We start from the raw sequence: 20,708 nt of genomic DNA on the forward strand, positions 1-20,708 counted from the left end.
ATCAACTTGACCGAATCAAAGGTGGTGATGAATCAACATGTAGGGGGAAAGATTCAAAATCTGGATCAATAGGACCACAACAACAACCTTTCACTCAACGTCAGCAAAACCGAAGAGCTGATTATCAATTACAGGAGTAAGAAGTCAGATGTCCATCACCCAGCCTTCATTAGGGGAATTGAATTGGGGAGCGTCAGTAACTTTAAATTCCTTGGTGTTATCACATCAGAGGATCTGTCTTGGGACCAGAACGTAAGTGTGATCACAAGGAAGGCACAACACTGCTTCTACATTATTAGAAGTTTGTGTAAATTCAGCATGTAATCTTAAACTTTGACAACCTTCCAGAAATGCACAATGGAGGGTATCCTGTCAGGTTGCATCATGGCCTGGTATCGAAACACCGTTGTCCAGGAACAGAAAGTGGTGGATAGAACCCAGTCAGTCTCAGTCAAAGGAGCAACACTGCCACAAGAAAGCAGCGTCCATCTTCAAGGACCCCCATCATCAAGGCCAGGCTCTCTTACATTGAGCAAATGGTATAGGAGCCTTGGTCCCACACCACCAGGTTCAGAAACAGGCTCCTGAGTCACTGTGGAGAACTTCACTCACTTCAACTCTGATCTGATTTCAAAACTTACAGACTCACTTTCACAGACTCTACAAATTCATGTTCTTAGTTTTTATTTCCCAAATATTTGCATAATTTGTCTTTTGCACATTGTTCTTTGTTTTTGTCAGGTTTTGTGTTGATTTCTTTTCATTAATTCTATTGTATTTCTTTATTTTCTTGTAAATGCCTGCAAGCATATGAATCTCAGGGTAGTATATGCTGACATGTACATACATTGATAGGAAATTTACTTTGACTTTGATTCAACATGTTTTGTATTTTCACAAACAAGAATGAAAAGGACATTAGGGAAAGAACATTGATAGATAAAGGGAAGTTCTAAAAGGTCAGCATCATTGAAAGTTGCTGAGTCATCTGATTCACACTGTGTACAGAAGCAAAATACAAAATAGTAGAGGCACTGTATATTCTTGTAATCCCTATTGAATTAGAGTAATGTGAGAAGCTAGAGAATTGTTAATATTATAATTGTTTTCAAGGAAAAGGAGTGTGAAGTATAGACAGTCAGCCTAACTTCATTGATGGGGAATTTAGTGAGACCACAACAGGGGATAAAATAAACTTTGTCAGAAAGGGCATGGGTTAATCATGAGTGTTAGCAGGGATTTGTTACAGGCAAACCGTGCTAGACTGATTAGAATGCAATGATGGCATAGCAAAGAAGCCAATCAATGTAGTGAAGAGGTACATGTAGGATGTATGTAGATTCAGATAACATTTGACAAAATGTCACACAATAAGTCACTGCGATTAAAGGGTAGATGTCAATATGGATACAGATTTGACATTGTTTGGATGATATGTGGATGCTTTTCTTCCTGAGAGGAAGTTTATAGTTTTTTATTATCTCAGTAGTCATTTGTAAAACCATAATCCTTTGAGATGTTTATATAGGGACAGACTTGGACTTAGCAATTAACCATATAAATAGTAGTTGAAACAAAACTTTACAAAGTGGATGAGGGTAATTATAGACTTCAAGACAACATTGACAGGGTGGCAAAATGGGGAACAGCAAGACAGATGAAGTTCTATTCCAAGAAAGATGACAATGAAAGAAACATAAGCTAGAAATGATGCATATTTGAGAAGTTTAATTAAGCTAAGACACTTTGTTCAAGTTTAATTGTCATTCAACTATGCACATGAATATTGCCACGTGAAGCAATGTTCCTCTGAGGCCAAGGTGCAAAACACAGTACCAACAGTCACACAAAGCACACAGCACACATAGCACATGTATAATTACAATAGCAGAAAAACATACTGTTAGGAAACATAATAATATATCCCAAGTCTATGAGTGTAATGGCTTGTAGATTGATGGTGCATGGATGTTGTCACGGAGCCACTTCTCTGCTAGAACAAGGTCACAGCAGCCCCTCATCGCACACAAGTGCAGCCACAGATGAATGCAATCAGGCTTGTCTTTTGATGAGCTTTACCGCAGAGAGGAGCCAGCCCTCAACCCAGCACAGAATCCAACAGCACATGACCAGGTCTGGCATCACCTTCCCTGACGGCTGAATCTGGAGACCTTGAGGCATAGGGCCTTGTCTGCGCCATAACAGAGACCATGCAGTTCACTCGCCAACGGTCTATCAATGAGCCAGTGAATTGGACTCAAAGTATTCTACATTATCAATGTCCAACAGGATCTTGCAATCTCAGTAAAAACATCCAAACCAATCATTTCCACAGTTTGTTGGTCTGTGCACCACCTCTGACACGTTCTTCCTCGAGTCTACAACAGGGTGAGCAACAAGTCCAGCTCCACCACTATGGAGCAACTCGCTAGTGGGGTAGACCTTGAAATCCTTGATAACCAGCAGTGTCTTGCAATGATAAAGGATGAAGAATTACACCTTTGTTTGGACCCTGAGAGGCCTCTGTAACCGAGCATTTTGCCATCTTACCAGAAGCACCTTGCTCATGTGTATAATTTCTTAAATGCAAGAGGACGAGATGTTTCCTGATGTCGATACTGTGAGATACAGAATATAAAAACAAATTTTCAAAAACAGGTTTGGCTTCAGCTGGAGTATTTTAAGTAAATCTGGACAGCACTGGTCAGAAAAGAATATGATTCAGATGAAGTGCAAAGAGGATATTAGAAGGGAAGAGATTGAGAGGTAGGAAAAGTTAAGCATGTTCTACTTTTTAAAAAGTTGCTTAAAAGCAATATAAAAAGGTTTTCAAGATAATGAGAGGCTTTGAAGAATAAAGAAAAACAATTACATCTCAAGATTCAAGACTCAAGTATATTTGTCTATTGTACATCACAACAAACAGTGAAATGTTAACCACCAGCAGACCAGAGGTGCAAATGTCGCCACACATTCTAGCGCCAACACAACATGCCCACGACGCTCGGCAGAACAACACAGAACACAAGAAGCCACAAAACATGAACAACAAAAAAAATAAACAAGCTCCGTTCCTCCCTCCCAGTCACGTGCATGTGCAGTCCTTTAATCTCAGGTCAGACCTCCAGCAGACACAGGCTCGGGCCTTTAGACACCAGGTTTTGACCTCCCCAGTGGACTCACAGAAGATCTAACTACAGCAGGGGTTCCCAACCTGGGGTCCACGGACCCCTTGCTTAATGGTATTGGTCCATAATATAAAAAAAGCTGGGAACCTCTGAATGAGAGGATCAATGATCAGAGGTCATTTCATGGACAAGAATCTGAAGTTCAGGAAGCACTGTCAATCGGAATGCTCTGCCTGAAGAGGCAGTGGAATGAATAAGCTGATTGGGAATCACTCCTGTATTTAGTAGAATGAGAAGTGATTTCACGGCCATGTACAAAATTCTCATGCACTTGACAGGACAGATATACTGTTTCCCTTGGCTGACATACAGTGGCATGCAAAATTTGGGCACCCCTGGTCAAAATTTATGTTACTGTGAATAGCTAAGTGAGTAAAAGATGACCTGATTTCCAAAAGGCATAAAGTTAAAGGTGGCACATTTCTTTAATATTTTAAGCAAGATTACTTTTTTATTTCCATCCTTTACAGTTTCAAAATAACAAAAAAGGAAAAGGGCCTGAAGCAAAAGTTTGGGCACCCTGCATGGTCAGTATTTAGTAACACCCCCTTTGGCAAGTATCACAGCTTATAATCGCTTTTTGGAGCCAGCTAAGAGTCTTTCAATTTTTGTTTAGGGGATTTTCACCCATTCTTCCTTGCAAAAGGCTTCTAGTTGTGTGAGATTCTCGGGGTGTCTTGTATGCACTGCTCTTTTGAGGTCTATCCACAGATCTTTGATGATGTTTAGGTCGGGGGACTGTGCGGGCCATGGCAAAACCTTCAGCTTGCGCCTCTTGAGGTAGTCCTTTGTGGATTTTGAGGTGTGTTTAGGATCATTATCCTGTTGTAGAAGCCATCCTCTTCATCTTCAGCTTTTTTACAGACGGTGTGATATTTGCTTCCAGAATTTGCGGGTATTTAATTGAATTCATTCTTCCCTCTACCAGTGAAATGTTCCCCGTGCCATTGGCTGCAACACAAACCCAAAGCATGATCGATCCACCCCCGTGCTTAACAGTTGGAGAGGTGTTCTTTTCATGAAATTCTGCACCCTTTTTGCCATGGCCCGCACAGTCCCCCGACCTAAACATCATCAGAGATCTGTGGATAGACCTCAAAAGAGCAGTGCCTACAAGACACCCCGAGAATCTCACACAACTAGAAGCCTTTTGCAAGGAAGAATGGGCGAAAATCCCCCAAACAAGAATTGAAAGACTCTTAGCTGGCTACAGAAAATGTTTACAAGCTGTGATACTTGCCAAAGGGGGTGTTACTAAGTACTGACCATGCAGGGTGCCCAAACTTTTGCTTCGGGCCCTTTTCCTTTTTTGTTATTTTGAAACTGTAAAAGATGGAAATAAAAAAGTAATCTTGCTTAAAATATTAAAGAAATGTGTCATCTTTAACTTTATGCCTTTTGGAAATCGGGTCATCTTTTACTCGCTTAGCTATTCACAGTAACAGAAATTTTGAACTTTTGCATGCCACTGTATATAGAAGCAGTGATCTCAGTCATAAACTAAGGGATTGGCCAATCGAGGTAGAAATGAGAAGTTGTTTAATTTAAGAAAGAACTGAGACTTTGAGACTCTCTACCCAAGTAGTCTGTGGGACCTCAGTCACTGAGACCGTTCCCTCTAATCTGTGCGAGTCTGCGACCACACGGTAACTGAAATTCTCCCCTGCATATGGCCTTTTTTGCTTTGCAACTGGAATTTTCTTTTATAGGTTTTATTAAAGTGCTGCATAGTTTTCAGACTGAGTAAAAACTTCCTGCACAGATCAATGGTTAGTTTGCGGAGCTGTAAAAAAAATTAGAGGGTATGTTGGTCACTGAGTCTATTTGAGGAAGAGATACTAGTTTTTTTATTGCATTGGGGGATATGGGTTTAGTGCAGGAAAGTACTGTTGCAAAAATCAGCTGTGCTCTTGTTGAATGGTGGAACAGGCATGAGGGGCTGAATGGTCTACTCTTCTAACTTTTATCTTCCTCTGCTTTTTTTCTATAAACAAATTCAACCTCAGCTCAACAATCCATTTATATAAAACAAATACAGCACAGGAAAGGGTCCTTTGGCCCATAATACTGTGCCAAACTAATTAAATTATTTACACCTAATTCACATTAATGGTATTGGGTTTCAGAACTGTTGAACAGTATAATGTCAAGGAAGCTATGAAGGAATTGGCTGCTTTGTAAATACTTCAAAGCAAATACTTAAATTTCTACTTCCCCTATTTTCTTGGTGGGTCAGCTCTCTCCCTTCTCCCTCGCCCCCACCTGCAGCAGTTAATGATCATTCGCTGATTATTTGTTGTGGCTGTTTTTATTTAATGGAGCATGGAAGTTAATTATTTGCGACAGTCATCACAGATAGATGGTTTTGTTCCATCCAGCTTTCCTGCAGTTGCACTTCTCATTGGGAAGGTGTTTTTGGTTCATATTTGTGAACAAGAACTTTGGCCTATTTCCTTTTTACAAACCAGAAGCACCCCCTTCACCAACTCACCAAAGAGAGAAAAAGAAACCTGGCACTTCCAATCTTTGCGTGAGGTTTTGTGCTACATTTTTGCATTCTTGCTGCCAAAGGACTGTGTCGGAGAAACGATGGGTGACTAGCTTCATTGATGTTACCTGGTCCATTTGGCTGCCTTGGCAGAGATCTGGGAATGATTGGTCACTGAAGCATACCGGAAGAATCAGGTCACTGCGTTAGGGAGTTAAGTCGGTTAGGTATCAAGTAAGAGAAATGCATTTAGACAAAAAAGGATCTGTTATGAGCGTTAAGCAATTTGCCTGATTAAGTTAACAAATTTCCTGATATATGCTGGTGATACTAAATCTGATTCTGATTCAATACAAAAGGTAATTTTATCTGTAAAGTGTGAGTATCACACCGGCCAAATGCAGGAGAACAAAGTTTCTTTCACTTCTCTTTATAAACAGTTTGTGGAAACCTAGTTGAAGCATTTTCAACTAACTGTAAGTTCACAGCTCCAAATGACCAATATCTTGACACTGAAGAAACACACACACAAATGCTGGAAGAACTCAGCAGGTCAGGCAGCATCTATTAAGTAAATAAACGGTCGATGTTTTGGACCAAGACCCTTCTTCAGGACTTGGCACTTGAGTTCCTTTGGACCTGTTAAATATTAAGGTTGAGTGCTGCTACTGAGTTACTGCAGCGAGTGGCATCGGTGATAAAGAACTAGAAGCAGGTGCCAGTCAGTCACATTCAGGTGCCAGTTGTTCACCCCCCAGATGCTAGCTCTGCCACTCACTAAGATCATGGTGGCCATTTATTTTACTGCCAGGTTTCTGCAGTGGCCCCCAGATCTTTAACTCAGAATAACCTATGACTGAAACATCTTTCTTACCCTTGGCTGCCGACAGGGATTCATCTGCATCTTGCATCTTCATCCTCATGGCATGCAAGCTGTGATCGTAGGATCTATAACAGTGTTGTATTTATTTCTGAAAGCCAGGGCACCTTATCGCATTTATCACTGAGATCTAAGAGGATGTTTGGTACTTTATCACAGATTTGAGGGCACGGTTCTGTATTACAGAGATATGACAACAAGGTTCAAATTTATCACATATCGGTGGACAGGAAGAAAGCACTCCTTGCATAAAGGGTGACAGTTGTAGTTGTCAGACATTTGCATTCCAAGCCCAGCCAATCACTGCAGGAGTTCCTCAGACGGTGGCGCAGGCCCAACCATCTACAGATGCTTTATCAATGATCTTCCTTCGACCTTTAGGGTCAGATGTGGGCTTAGGCTTCACACATAGTTTAATTCCATTTGCAACTCCTCAGCAAATGATGCAGTCCATACTTGCATCAAAACCTAGACAACATTCACATACAGACTGATCATTGGTATGTAATATTTCTGAAACAGAGATTCCAGGAAATGACCATTCCCAAAGCGAGGCAATCTAGATCTCTATCCTTCAAGTGGAATACATCACTATCCTGGTCTCCCACTGACTTTGTTGAAGTTACCACTTACCAGAAGCTCAACTAGACCTGCCATATGAATATCTTGGCTACATGAGCATCTTCTGGGGCATTACGGATGAGCGAAAAATGTTGGCCCTACCAGCAGCGTCCAGTTTTAACGAATAAAGAATATCAGTGACAATAAAGAGTAATGATGGATTTCACCTTCATGGCCAGTTCACCTACACAGCTTCTCGCCATCTGAGGAAAAGAATGTTTAAGATCAACACCTCAAACCTGACATGAAGCTTCTGATCTACCAATGGTCCTGCCTTCCTGTATGCTTTTGAAGCATAGCTTATCTACAGCAAGCACTTTAAAACAGTGGAAAAATTCCTGAACATCCTTCATATCTTCTACTAGCAGAATAAGTTGTCCTGTCCCAGACCAACACCCCTAAAAGTGAGGCATTTATTCCACTCTCAGTCAGCTTTTAATGGGCAGGCCACGTCAACCGTTTGCCTGACACTAGACTTCTGAAAAGCTCAAAAAACCTGATGCAATCCAGGACAATATAGCTAGCTAATGGCACTTTGTGCATCAACCATGCAACATGGTTGCAGTTTGTATTCTTTGCAAGATGCATATTAAACCAAACCCATTTTGACAATGCCTTCTAAAACTGCAACTTCTAAGATCAAGACAGCAAGACAACGGCAATATCATTACCTGCATGTTTTCCTTCAACTATTTCAACGTAGAAGCACTTTGCCATTCCTTTGATGTTGTTATATCCTGAATCTCCAGTCAGTAAGTTTGCAACACAGACAATGATGACTCAAGAGAGTGGCTCACCTCCACCATCTTAGGCGCAAAGGAAATTAACAAAGAATGCCCACGTTACCAGTGGCAAGTCGGTGAGTTTTTGAAATGTTATGCTTCCTCTTCAAAATTACCCCTTCAGAGTGTATCAATACTTCCATCTCCACAGTAGAGAGTTTGCTGTGCTGAACCCTAAATAAATTATTTGGTTTTTAACTACCTTTTTTGGTAACACTTTAACTGATGATCACATGCTGAGTAAGGTAATGCTTTCTGGTACCTGCTTTTGATTTCAGTTTGTGCTTCTGATCCCATGGTTCAGTGGAAATGAATATACTTTGAAATATTTGAAAATGTTTATTGGGGTAACGGTAGCGTACCAGTTAGCATAACGCTTTAGAGTCTCGGCAGCCTTGTTCAATTTCCACCACTGTCTGTAAGGAGTTTGTACCTTCTCTCCATGGCCGTGTGGATTTCGTCCAGCTGCTCCGGTTTCCTCCCACACTGCAAAGGCATGGGTTAGTAGGTTAATTGGTCACGTGGGTGTATTTGGGCCTGAAGGACCTGTTACCGTGCTGTATCCGTAACTAAATAAAAGTAATCCTTTTCTAGTTCTGTTATTTCTGTTCCCTTCAATTTTGTGTTACTCTCTGCTAGGTGCTATCTCACTCATCATTTTGAGACTTCATATTTACCAAGTTGATCCTTACAGCAAGAGCTGGACAAAACCAGTCTGTTGCCTTACAGAAAGGTACTGTAGATAGCCCAGACCACAGGATCTCCGATGCGGCTTGACATCTGGAAGATTTGAACTTCATTGATGAATAAATTTAATCTAGCATTCTGTTTGTTATTCTACCTCAAAACTTACACCGTATAGTTTTTGATTCCCGTTTGCTGGGGAAAAGACAGTGTGCATTCACCTTATCTATCCATCATGATTTAATACACTACTACTTCAATCTCCTCTGTTTCACTGAGTAAAGCCCCAATCTCTCCCCATAACTCAGGCCTTTGAGTCCTTGCAACATTACCTTCAATCTCCCTTTCACTGTTCATTGCTTGTTAACATTTTTCCTACAACAAGCTAACCAAAATTACACTAAGAAATCCAGCTTTACTCAAACCGCAGTTATTCCAGTGTGGCCTTAGTATCATGTTGTACAATTCAGTATAAAATACTAACTCTTATACTCAAAGTTCTAACTGTTGAAGGCCAGCATGCCAGATGCCTTCTTCTGCACCCTGCCTTCCTGAGACACCACTTTCATTCATAGCCTAGTCACTTCTGTAAATATCGACTCACTAATACCTTAACTGTTTTGAGAGGCAATCACTATGGGCACAAAGCTCACATAATCTGATTTCCCCCGGAAGTTAAATACCATCATTATGGGACATGTACCACCTTGCCTCATTGGTGTTGGGTCAAGTTGTAACACCACAAGTGATTTTAAATAGTCTCAGAATTTGCCTTGCTGATTCTGCCTCCATCTCAGGACCATTACAAATGAGCAAAATGTCTTTTTGGTATCACTCACATGCAAAGAGTAGAAACCATTAGTGCCAGCTTGTTTAAATACGTAGCAGTTTATTCAGAAGTCCAAAGGACAGACTTTATTGTGAATTCTTTCCAGTTTGGACCGAAATTTTTAAAAATATATAAATTCATCCCAGAACATCATTCCCAGTGACTTAAAAGTAATTAAGTAAACATATTTGTTCTGTGTTCTCTTATAGGTACACCAGAGTGGGTCAGGATGGTCTCCTGTGGTATGTATTTTGTGATTTTAAAGACTGTAGGTGTATCTACAGTGTATCTGATGCAACAGGTTGAAAGCGCAGAGCTCTTGCTAAGAGTGGGTGAAAGGACCAAGCCCCTGATTCACTGGATGAAAGAGCAAAATTCAGCTGATTAAACATATAATCATCCAGTCTCTAAATGTGCAACATGCTTATCATCAAAGGAACTAGAAGTTCTTAGAACTCCTTTTTTATTAGTCACTGCAAGTCTGCTAAAGAGTTAATGTCATTGTAGCTCAGTAACACAAATCTATTAATTAACGGTAGGTTCACATTTAGTTGGTTATGTTGCTTAGCACAGGATGTGGAAGACTGGGGAAACATCATGCTCAGAAAAGATAAGAGTTTTTGCTTGCTTACAGTTTGATACTCTAAAAGGGAGTCTGATGCCAATTCTGATTAAAAACAAAGGAAACTTTTCACTTAAAATCATCAGTGCAGTTTAGCGAAATTCTAAATGAGTCAAGGTTCCCAGAGGGGTCATTAGCCACCTTCCTTTCTGATTTATCGAAGCTCATTTGCTTCAAATACATGCACCCACACAAGCTCTACACTCAGTGGCCACTTTATTAGGTACACCTGTACTCTTGCTCCTTATTGGAAATGTCTAATCAGCCAACCCTGTGGCAGCAACTCAATGGAAAAAAGCAGGCCAATATGTTCAAGAAGTTCATTTGTTGATTGAAATGAACATCAGAATGCGGAAGAAATGTGATCTGAGCAACAAACACACAAAATGCTGGAGGAACTCAGCAGGCCAGGGAGCATCTATGAAGAAAGTAAATAGTCAATGTTTTGGGCCAAGACCCTTCATCAGTCCTGGGGGAAAAAAGGCGAGAAGTTAGAGTAAGAAGGTGGGGTGAGAGGAGGATGAAATACAAGGTGGTAGGTGATAGGTGAATTCAGGAGGGGTGAAGTGAGGAGCTGGGAAGTTGATTGGTGAAAGAAATAAAGAGCTGGAGAAAGGGGGAATCTGATAGAAGACCATGGAAGAAAGGAAGGGGAAGGAGCACCAGAGGGAGGTGATGGGCAGGAAAGGAGTTAAGATGGGAGAGGGAAACAGGAGTTAAGATGGGGTGGGGGACAATTACAAAAAGCTTGAGAAATCAATGTTGAAATGTGGTCTAAATATCTTTAACTGTGGAATGATTGTTGATGCAAGATGGGGAGGTTTGAGTCTTGGGCTGCTAATCTGGTATTTTCATGCACAACAGTCTCTAGAGATTACAAAGAACGGGGCAAAAACAAGAAACACCCAGTGAGCAGCAGTTCTGTGCAGAAAATGTTTACAGTGAATTTCTATCTCTTCTGTCTCTCACAGTATGTAGAAGAAAATCTGGGTGTAATGTCAGTAGGATTTTTGCTCAGCAGTCTTGATGATGCTATCATTTGGAGAGGACCCAAGAAAAATGGTTGGTGTTCTATTGTTGACTTAACCCATTCTAATTTAACTAATGTCCTTAACCCTAACATATTTCCAAACATGTATCAAACAAGAGTAATTTAATAAAAGCGGAGACTGCTGGAAACATTCAACATGTCAAGCAGCATTTGCGTTTCAGTTTGCTGTTACCTAACCATCTGTCAGAATAATTAGTGCTTATGCTAGTGCTTATATAAGAAAATACATGATCCATATGGAGGGAAGTTGTGAGGCAAGTCTTCATTCTTGCTTATAAGCAAGTTACTATAGCATTTTGAGGAACTCTAGTATGCTGTTGTATCCACTCTTAATATTATCAACCCCATTAAGTAGGATCAGTTGCATTCTTGATAAGCAGTGAAAGGGGACCCAAAGATCAGATTTTCTTAAAAGATTCATTGGTGAATTTACCTCAATTTACTGACAAAAAACAATAGTTTGGGATTAAAAACTGTTCAACCCTCTTTTTAAACCCATTGCATTTGAGGCATTGGGAGTTTACGCAGAAAACTAACTTTGCAGATACTGAGGGCTCGTATTTTTAGCTTGGGAAATGCACTATAACTTGTGTGTTAGGCATTCAAAGTCATGCTTATCAGTAATGGGATTTTTTAACAGTCTCTGGGAACTGTTAATCATTTCAAAAGCTACCAAACTTGTGGCTTTCTGATGTAATTTCAGACATGAGACCAAGAGCAAAATGCAAAATTGTTGGTAATTCTGACATGTTACTAGCCTGATGCTTTTAGAATAGACATAACATCATTAAACAGTAACTCTGCCTTTCTGTCTAACCACAATCACTGAGTATTTTCAAGAATTGTTCAATTTTTATTTCAATGCTGTATCTGTTGAGTTCATATTTCTCTAGCTCTTTTTCTCTGTTTAAATTATTGACACTTCATATCAGCATCATGGTTCTTGTCCGCAGTGGCTGGAATGCTACCTTTTGCCGCAGTGACTGTGTAGTATTAAATGTGTGGTCGGACTAGATCCCAGTACATCACATTCATGACTTCCTCTAACTTGCCTATGTGATCAGTCCACCATGGCTTCTAATTGCTACATTTATAGTTTTAGCCTTGTACTGCTTGTGGTAACTCAGGATGTTACAGTGCAGGAGATGGACATCACTTTATTCCTGAGGCATTTGGTCTAATCACACAATTCTCCAAACTTCGTATATATTCTGAAACATTTATCTTGTTAATGCTGTTATCCAGTTTTCAAACCAGTTTAGAAACTACCATTTTGTGAGAAAGGATTCTAAATTGGAAACAAAGCAGTATGTTCAGTAATGTTATTGATTATTTAAAATTTGTACTCACCCATTACCATCTTTCCCAAATGTAGAGAGAGCTCATCACTGTTTACCTTTTCTTCTTTCTTCAAGAAATTATTTACTTGGTCATTCTTAACTTTTCCATTCTGTGTGGAAGAATCTCTCTCCCAAAAATTGGCTTGTGTAACCTTTTTATCTGTATTTTCTTTGCTCCTTTTAAGAGAGTGCTCAAAACCCTCCACATTGTTCCTTTTACTGGTCAAGTAAACAATTGCACTTACTATTTGATTCCTAATAAAAGCGAATAGCTGCAAGATGAAACTGACTTGATGCCCTGGTTTGCAGTTTGCTCACCAAATATGGAATAAATTTGGTAATAGCAAGTTACTCATACTTAAATCAATCAGATCTAGCTTTAAAAAGACAATGATCTCAGTATTAAAGTAGCATATTGTGCATATGCAGCAAACAACTAACGTAAAAAATAAGCATTTGATTAATCACAGTTATTACAATTTGCTTGGAGATCATAGAAACATTCTCTCTGTTAAGTTTTTTTCCCAATCAACATGTAGATTTCCCTGAATTACAGTCAAGACTTCTGTTCCAGTTGCAAGTGTTTTCATGGTTTTTCTACTGACCGTTTGCTGCCTTACATGAGCAAACCACCTAGCTACTGCCAGGTGGTTCTTGGCAGCTCAATGGTTTATATTTGAGAGAGCAAGCTTGTGAGGAATCTAATAGTCATAGTGATTCACTTTGCCTGTTCAAGTTTGTTGATAAGAATATTCTATTTCCCTCCTTCGTCAAACACTTATTGACTAAATGTGATTGGCTTCTTTAGGTCTGATCAAACAATTTTTGCGAGATGTGGACTGGGGAGAAGTGGACTACTTGATTGTTGATACACCACCTGGTACCTCAGATGAGCATCTCTCTATTGTACAGTACCTGAGTGCCACGGAGGTCGATGGAGCTGTGATCATCACCACTCCTCAGGTTGGCAGTATTCTGTAAAGATAAAATCAGGGCTGCCTACGTTCCAGAATTGCTCAGGCATTAAATCTTAATTGCTTGGGCAACACAAGAAAAAATGTGGGCATTGAAAACTGGTGCAATTTCCTTGAATAGTTTTTTTCATGATAATTAAAACTGGGTGCGTATAGGAGCGAGAGATTAGCAAGGGACAAAGTTAGTCCTCAGGAAAATCAGAGTGTAACATAAGTGTGGAGCCGAAAGAAAGGACATTGAGGAAGATTCAAAAGCTTGCAGCGGGATCTGGATCAGCTGGAAAAATGGGTTGAAGTATGGTGGGTGGAATTTAATTCAGACAAATGTGAGGTATTGCATTTTGGGAGGACCAGCCAGGGTAGTTCTTACCCGTTGAGTGGTAGGGCACTGAGGAGTGTGGTAGAACAGAGAGATCTGGAAATACAGATCTATAATTCTTTGAAAGTGGTGTTACAGGTTGATTGGGTCATAAAGGAAGTTTGGCACACTGGCCTTCATAAATCTGTGTATTGAGTACAGGAATTGGGATGTTATTTTGAAATTGTATAAAACATTGGTGAGGCCTAATTTGGAGTATTGTGTGAAGTTTTGGTCACCTACCTACAGGAAAGATGTAGATAAGACAAGAGAAAAGTTACAATTATGTTGCTAGGACTTGAGGGCCTGAGTTATAGGGAAAGCCTGAATAGGTTAGGATTTTACTCCCTAGAGCGTAGGAGAATGAGGGGAGCTTTGATAAATGTATACAAAATTATGAGTGGTATAGATAGAGTAAATGCAAGCATGCTTTTTCCACTGAGGTTGGATGAGATTACAACTAGGGTTAAGGGTGAAAGGTGAAATGTTTAAGGGGAACATGAGGGGGAACTTCTTCACTTAGGGAAGGTGTGGAATGAGCTGGAAGCACAAGTTTTGGATATGGATTCTATTTAAAAATTGAAGAGAAATTTGTATAGCTGTATGAATGGAGGGGTATGGTCCAGGTACAGATCAGTGGGACTAGGCAGATTAATGGTTAGGCACAGACTAGATGGGCCAAAATACGTGTTGCTGTGCTGTAGTGTTCTAGGATATTCGGCTCATTGAATCTGCTCCAACATTCCATCATGGCTGATTTATTACCCCCTCAACGCCATTCTCCTTCATTCTCCCCGTGACTTTTGACATCGTTACTAATCAAGAACAAATATACCCAATGAATTAGCTTCCACAGCTGTATGTGGCAATAAATTCCACAGATTCACCATCCTGTAGCTAAAGAAATTCCTCCTCACCTCTGTTCTAAAGGGATGTCCTTATATTCAGAGATTGTGCCCTCTGGTCCTAGCCTCCTCTCTAGGCCTTTCAATAGTCAATAGGTTTCAATGAGATTTCCTTTCATTCTTCTAAACTCCAGCGAGTACAGGCCTCGCGCCATCAAACGCTCATCATATGTTAACCATTTCATTCCCAGGATAGTCTTATGAACCTCCTCTGGTCTCTCTTCAATGCCAGCTCATCCTTTCTTAGATAAGAGGTCCCAAAGACAGTTGGGGTCGGTGAGGAGCTGGGGAGGCTTTTCACTGCATTGGAAAAACTGTGGACAGGTCCTATGATCAAACTACAGTTGAAGTCCTGCAAAATACACGTGGAATTCCTCAGTTGGTGTTCATTTGGAAACTTTGTGTCAGAAACACACTGAGTCTCAGCAATTTGCAGAACGGTAAACTTTATTTTTCGAGTCTGCAGAGTCGGACCCAACCAGCTCCTGCTAGATTGAGTGCCGAATTACACTTTGCACAGTTTTTTATACCCTACTTGTTTACGACTTTGTGAGTTGCACCCATGTGAGGTGCAGACATTCTTCCTTAATCTCATTACAAAATTACAAATGTGATTACCCTTTGGCCCACTTATCAGCCTCAGCGCATTAACACCGTTATTGTTCAACCGTTAAGCATGTCTTCCCGTTACCCGTATCGCTTCTTTAATCAGCAAGCTATTGTTTCATCCTGATTTTGCAAATTGGTTTATACGTTGCCCTGCAAGTTGCTTTGCACGTTCTTTCTGTGTCAGCACATTCTAAATGGACTCCTTAAGAACCGTCTTTAATTTAATCATTTCTCTCAATCCACCCTTTTTCTTTTTAGAATGTGCTATCAGTTGGGCTTTTGCCACGGGTTTACATAGGCTTCTTCCTCTAGCTCTATTTCCCTTTGTAGGAGTACCTGAACAGGATCAGCTGGGGCCCCTGGTTGCATGACTTGTCTTGCCACCCGAGCTACTAGCTCCCGCAAGCAGGGGATTAGACATGGTAGCAAAAGGAGGACCATCAATCCCCCTCCTATAACCCCTAAAGCGGTTCGCCACCAGCCTCCTTTTTGTTGTAGTCATAACATTTCTCGTTTACATGCAAGCGTGATACAAAGGACCCTGGAAAAACCGTCATGCCCACCCTTACCGTCGTCCTGCACTTATCACATCCCCCTTCAGCGCTTCTCAACAATAGCAGTATATACATTACAGTCCCAAAGTTCATTCTGTCCGTCTTTTGAGCTTTAGCACCATCGGGTCTTCTCCCTGGACGCAAGTCCATTCTGCACCTTCTTCGGGCTTTACGGGTCCCTTGATTCTCGCGGCGTGGGTCCACCCTTTTTCTTTTGTCCTTACTGCGGCTTCGGTGGTCAGTAGCACCTGGAATGGGCCTTCCCACTGCGGCTGTAACTTCTCTGGCTTCCAAGTCTTAATCAGGACCCAGTCACCGGGCTGAGTTCGGTGGAGTGCGAAGTCCAGAGGTGGGGTTTGTGCGAGTAACCCCTTCCTGCGCAATTCTGCAAAAGAACGAGACAGTGCCTGTAAATAGTCCCTTACAAAGACATCTCCCCCTTGCAGGGAAGGATAGCCCTCCACCTTGTTCCAATATGGAAGGCCAAACAACATTTCATAAGGGGATACTCCTATATCTTTTCGAGGAGCCGTGCGGATTCTTAGTAGGGCCAGGGGTAGACACTTGGTCCAGGGTAGCTTGGTTTCCATCATCAGTTTTGTCAATTGCGTCTTCAAAGTGCTGTTCATCCTCTCGACTCTTCCTGAGCTCTGAGGGTGCCAGGGGGTGTGCAGCTTCCACTGGATTCCTAAGGCGTCACAGATTAGCTGGTGTGTTTTTGAGGCAAAGTGTGTTCCCCTATCTGAATCAATAGACCCCATTATTCCATATCTCGGGACTATATTTTCTAATAGGATCCGTGCCACTGTAGGGGCGTCCGCTTTAGTGGTTGGGAATGCTTCCACCCACCGAGTGAAGTGATCCACAATTACTAACAGGTACTTCCATCTCTGAACTTGTGGTAGTTCCGTAAAGTCTATTTGGATCCGATGGAACGGTCGGATGGCTAGTGTTTGTCCCCCCTTATGGGTGGCACGCATCATTTTCTTGTTTACCTTTTGGCAGGTGTAACAGCCCCACACCTCCTGTTGAGCTAGTGTGAATATCCCTTTACAAACATAGTCCCTTAGGATAGTGTCGCACATAGCTTGCACTCCCCAATGGCTTTGTTGGTATAGTTGTTGCAGTATATGACGAGTTACTTCCTTATTCAGTACTTGCCGTCCGTCGGGGGTCTTCCACTCGCCTTCTGATGTTTGTCGGGCTCCCAGCTGGCTCATAGCGTCTATTTCTACTTGGGTGAAGACTGGTAGTTTGTTAAGCCCTTCCCTTATTGGTATCAGGGTTAGAAGTCGGACCGTTTTTTCCATTGCTGCCCGTTTGGCTTCTTCATCTGCGAGCCGGTTTCCTATTGCTTCCGGGGCTGTTCCTCGTTGATGTCCTGGAACGTGAACCACTGGAATTTCTTGAGGTAGTGTTAGAGCTTCCAGAGTCATGCTTATCATTTGTTCGTGAGCTAATTCCCTTCCCCTGGCTGTTATCAACCCCCGTTCTTTCCAAATCTTTCCGAAGGTGTGTACCACTCCATAGGCATACTTAGAATCGGTGTATATAGTGCCTATTTTGTTTCTTAACAGTTGCAGTCCCCTCTGCAAGGCATATAGTTCACAAGACTGGGCTGACCAATTACCCGGGAGCCGGCCGGACTCCACCGTCTCCCTAGTCCTCCCGTTTATAATAGCATATCCACTGTGTCGTACCCCATTGATGCATCTGGAGGAGCCGTCGATATATAGTTCCTCGCCTTCAATTAGGGGAACTTCTTGTAGATCTTCCCTACTTTTTGTCTGAAGGTCTGTTAGCTCCACGCAGTTATGCTCGGTTTCCTCCCCTGTTGATTCCCCGTATAAGAACTGTGCCGGGTTACAACTATTGTTCTTTTCAAAGCTTAAATCATCCCCGACCATCAGAATGGTTTCGTATTTCAGTATGCGAGAGTCCGTCAACCACCGCTGAGCTTTTTGGGCTAAGAGGGTGCTAACGGAGTGCGGGGTATACACCGTCATTCTTCCCCCAAAGGTTAATTTCCGTGCTTCTTCTACTAGTACGGCTGCTGCCGCTACGGCTTGTATGCACGTCGGCCATCCCCGGGATACCGGGTCTAACATTTTTGATAAAAAGGCCACAGGTTGCCGCTTTCCTCCTTTTTCTTGGGTTAGTACTCTTAACGCAGTTCCTTCATTGTTTGTTGCATACAGCTGAAAGGGTTTTTCCAGTGCTGGCAGTGTTAATACCGGGGCCCGAATTAGTTGCCCTTTTATTTTCCTGAACTTCTGTCCTTCTTCTTCGGTCCAGCTGATTATTCCCCGGTCTTCCTTTGCCAATTTGTCGTACATAAACTTCACCAGGGGGGTATAATTCTCTATCCAAATCCGGCAATAGCCCACTAAGCCCAGAAATTGTCTTATTTCCTTCTTTGTCCTGGGAAGCGGTATTTTAGTTATTCCCGCTATTCTTTCTGGGGTTATTTGGCGGTGCCCTTTACTGACTCTGTGTCCGAGATATGTTATTTCCTTCTCGACAAATTGCAGTTTCTTCTTGGACACCCGCAATCCTTTTTCTCCTAGGTAATTCAGGAGTCTTATAGTATCGTCTCGCACTACCTCCTCTGCTGGTCCCGATAGTAGTAGGTCATCAACATACTGTAATAGTTGGTTCTTTTCGGTACAATGGAATCCAGCCAATACTTGCTCCAGTACCTGTTCGAATAGGTTTGGGGACTCCGTGAACCCTTGGGGCAAGACGGTCCACCGGAGTTGCTTCTTCCGCCCAGTGAAGGGATTTTCCCATTCAAATGCGAACATATCTCGGCTACCTTCCTCCAACGAGCAACTCCAAAAGGCATCTTTTAGATCTATCACACTGAACCATTCATGTTCAGGAGGTATTTTGCTCATTAATGTATAGGGGTTAGGCACTACCGGGTATCGTGTTTGGACTACCGCATTTAAGCCTCTCAGATCTTGAACCATTCGATACGTGCCGTCGGGCTTTCGGACCGGTAAGATGGGGGTATTAAAGGGTGACATACATTCTTCCAGGAGTCCATCTGATACTAATGTCTCAATTACAGGTTGTAATCCCCTCCTCCCTTCCATGGCAATGGGATATTGCCGTCTTCTCTCTTCTGCTTGTTTGTCCCACTGTGGGTCGTTTACTGGAAATTTCCGGTCCCCCGGTAACTCATTCGGCTGTTCCCTTCCCCAAATTGATATTGCAGCTTGTCGTATCATTTGCCTCTCTTGTGCAGAAAATAGCGTTCCCATAATCGCATGCATTTCTTCCCAAGTTTTCATATCTTTCTTAAATCCTCGTACTTCGGTACTTGTCAGAGGGACGTTTACAAATCCTGTCCCTCCTCGTGCTCCTCCCATTGGAACCTCTCGAAGGGGATACATCGATACCTCTTCCCTTTTTGATTCGTCCTTCTTTTTCTTATCTGCTCCTGTCACACTCCTTGTTTCGATCCTTGCCTTTGCTTTTTCCCTAACATCCCTCTCTTCCCTCTCCGGGTCTATTTCTTCTGTTTTTTCACTTTCTTCACGTCCTCCCTCTGCTCCCGCAAGGGGCGCAGAAGGCTGGACATAGGGAGGGGGTAAATGATCGTGTGGGTCCCACTTCCGCTCCCCTTTAATGCCCAATTTAAAACTCCTTGTTGTTACTCCTGGCCAGGGAGCCCAACAAAAAGCATAAGCAATTTCTTCCGGTTTTACATTTGGTTTTGAATTAACGTAAATGTTTAAGGCTTGTCGTACCCAATCCTCCTCAGACCCAAGCCGCGGCCACCAGACCGCAGGTTTTTCTATCGGCTGTTTCGACCAAATTAAACAGTACTGTATCATTTTTTTCTTTTGTTTCCCTTTTAGTCTTCCACATCCCCAATTCTCAAACATTCTACCGAGGGGGCTATCAGGAGGAACCCCCGGGTATGGTCCCGGTCTTCTCCGTCTCCTCTTTCTTTTTAGAGCCACCCCCTCCCATCTTATTCCGCTCTTACTTAATCCCGCACCCTTCTACTGCAACAGTAGGCACTTTACCCGGTGCGTCCCAAGGACTTTTATCAGGAGGTCCCCCGGGTAGCGATCCCGGTCTTCTCCGTCCTTACTTATTCCCGCACCCTTCTACTATAATAGTAGGCACTTACCCGGTGCGTCCTGGGGACTTCCAGTACCAGGTACTGTCCCCTTCTCCCCGTTTACCGCTCTGCGCTGTCCGGATATCACTCGCTCAAGCCGCGTCGGAGCGACGAGCAAGGAGTCAGGGACCGCCAAACTCGGCGGGGTGCACCGTCTCCGATGTCCTTCCTCGTGTCCACCGCGGCCGGAGTGTGGATCCCGGACGAGCCCCCACGTTGTCAGAAACACACTGAGTCTCAGCAATTTGCAGAACGGTAAACTTTATTTTTCGAGTCTGCAGAGTCGGACCCAACCAGCTCCTGCTAGATTGAGTGCCGAATTACACTTTGCACAGTTTTTTATACCCTACTTGTTTACGACTTTGTGAGTTGCACCCATGTGAGGTGCAGACATTCTTCCTTAATCTCATTACAAAATTACAAATGTGATTACCCTTTGGCCCACTTATCAGCCTCAGCGCATTAACACCGTTATTGTTCAACCGTCAAGCATGTCTTCCCGTTACCCGTATCGCTTCTTTAATCAGCAAGCTATTGTTTCATCCTGATTTTGCAAATTGGTTTATACGTTGCCCTGCAAGTTGCTTTGCACGTTCTTTCTGTGTCAGCACATTCTAAATGGACTCCTTAAGAACCGTCTTTAATTTAATCATTTCTCTCACTTTGGGTTCTCAATTGGATTTTCTAA

The 20,708-nt window shown here is 42.2% G+C and overlaps 2 protein-coding genes across 4 annotated transcripts in view; one reads left to right on the plus strand and one right to left on the minus strand.

Moving 5' to 3' along the window:
• LOC132399142 (tektin-3-like) overlaps positions 1-12,945 on the minus strand; it is a 117,023-nt gene extending 104,078 nt beyond the window's left edge. Inside the window, exon 1 of the mRNA XM_059979185.1 lies at positions 12,496-12,945. Within this exon, the coding sequence (XP_059835168.1) occupies positions 12,496-12,505 (10 nt within the window). The 5' untranslated portion in view covers positions 12,506-12,945. The remainder of the gene's footprint in view (positions 1-12,495) is intronic.
• Positions 1-20,708, plus strand: part of nubp1 (nucleotide binding protein 1 (MinD homolog, E. coli)) — an 83,220-nt gene that overhangs the window by 33,207 nt on the left and 29,305 nt on the right. For all 3 annotated transcript variants that reach the window (XM_059979187.1, XM_059979186.1, XM_059979188.1), the window contains exons 5-7: positions 9,682-9,714; positions 11,066-11,156; positions 13,294-13,448. In XM_059979187.1, the coding sequence (XP_059835170.1) occupies positions 9,682-9,714; positions 11,066-11,156; positions 13,294-13,448 (279 nt within the window). The remainder of the gene's footprint in view (positions 1-9,681; positions 9,715-11,065; positions 11,157-13,293; positions 13,449-20,708) is intronic.

This window comes from Hypanus sabinus, chromosome 9 (genome assembly GCF_030144855.1).
Source record: "Hypanus sabinus isolate sHypSab1 chromosome 9, sHypSab1.hap1, whole genome shotgun sequence".
NCBI classification, from domain to species: Eukaryota; Metazoa; Chordata; class Chondrichthyes; order Myliobatiformes; family Dasyatidae; genus Hypanus; species Hypanus sabinus.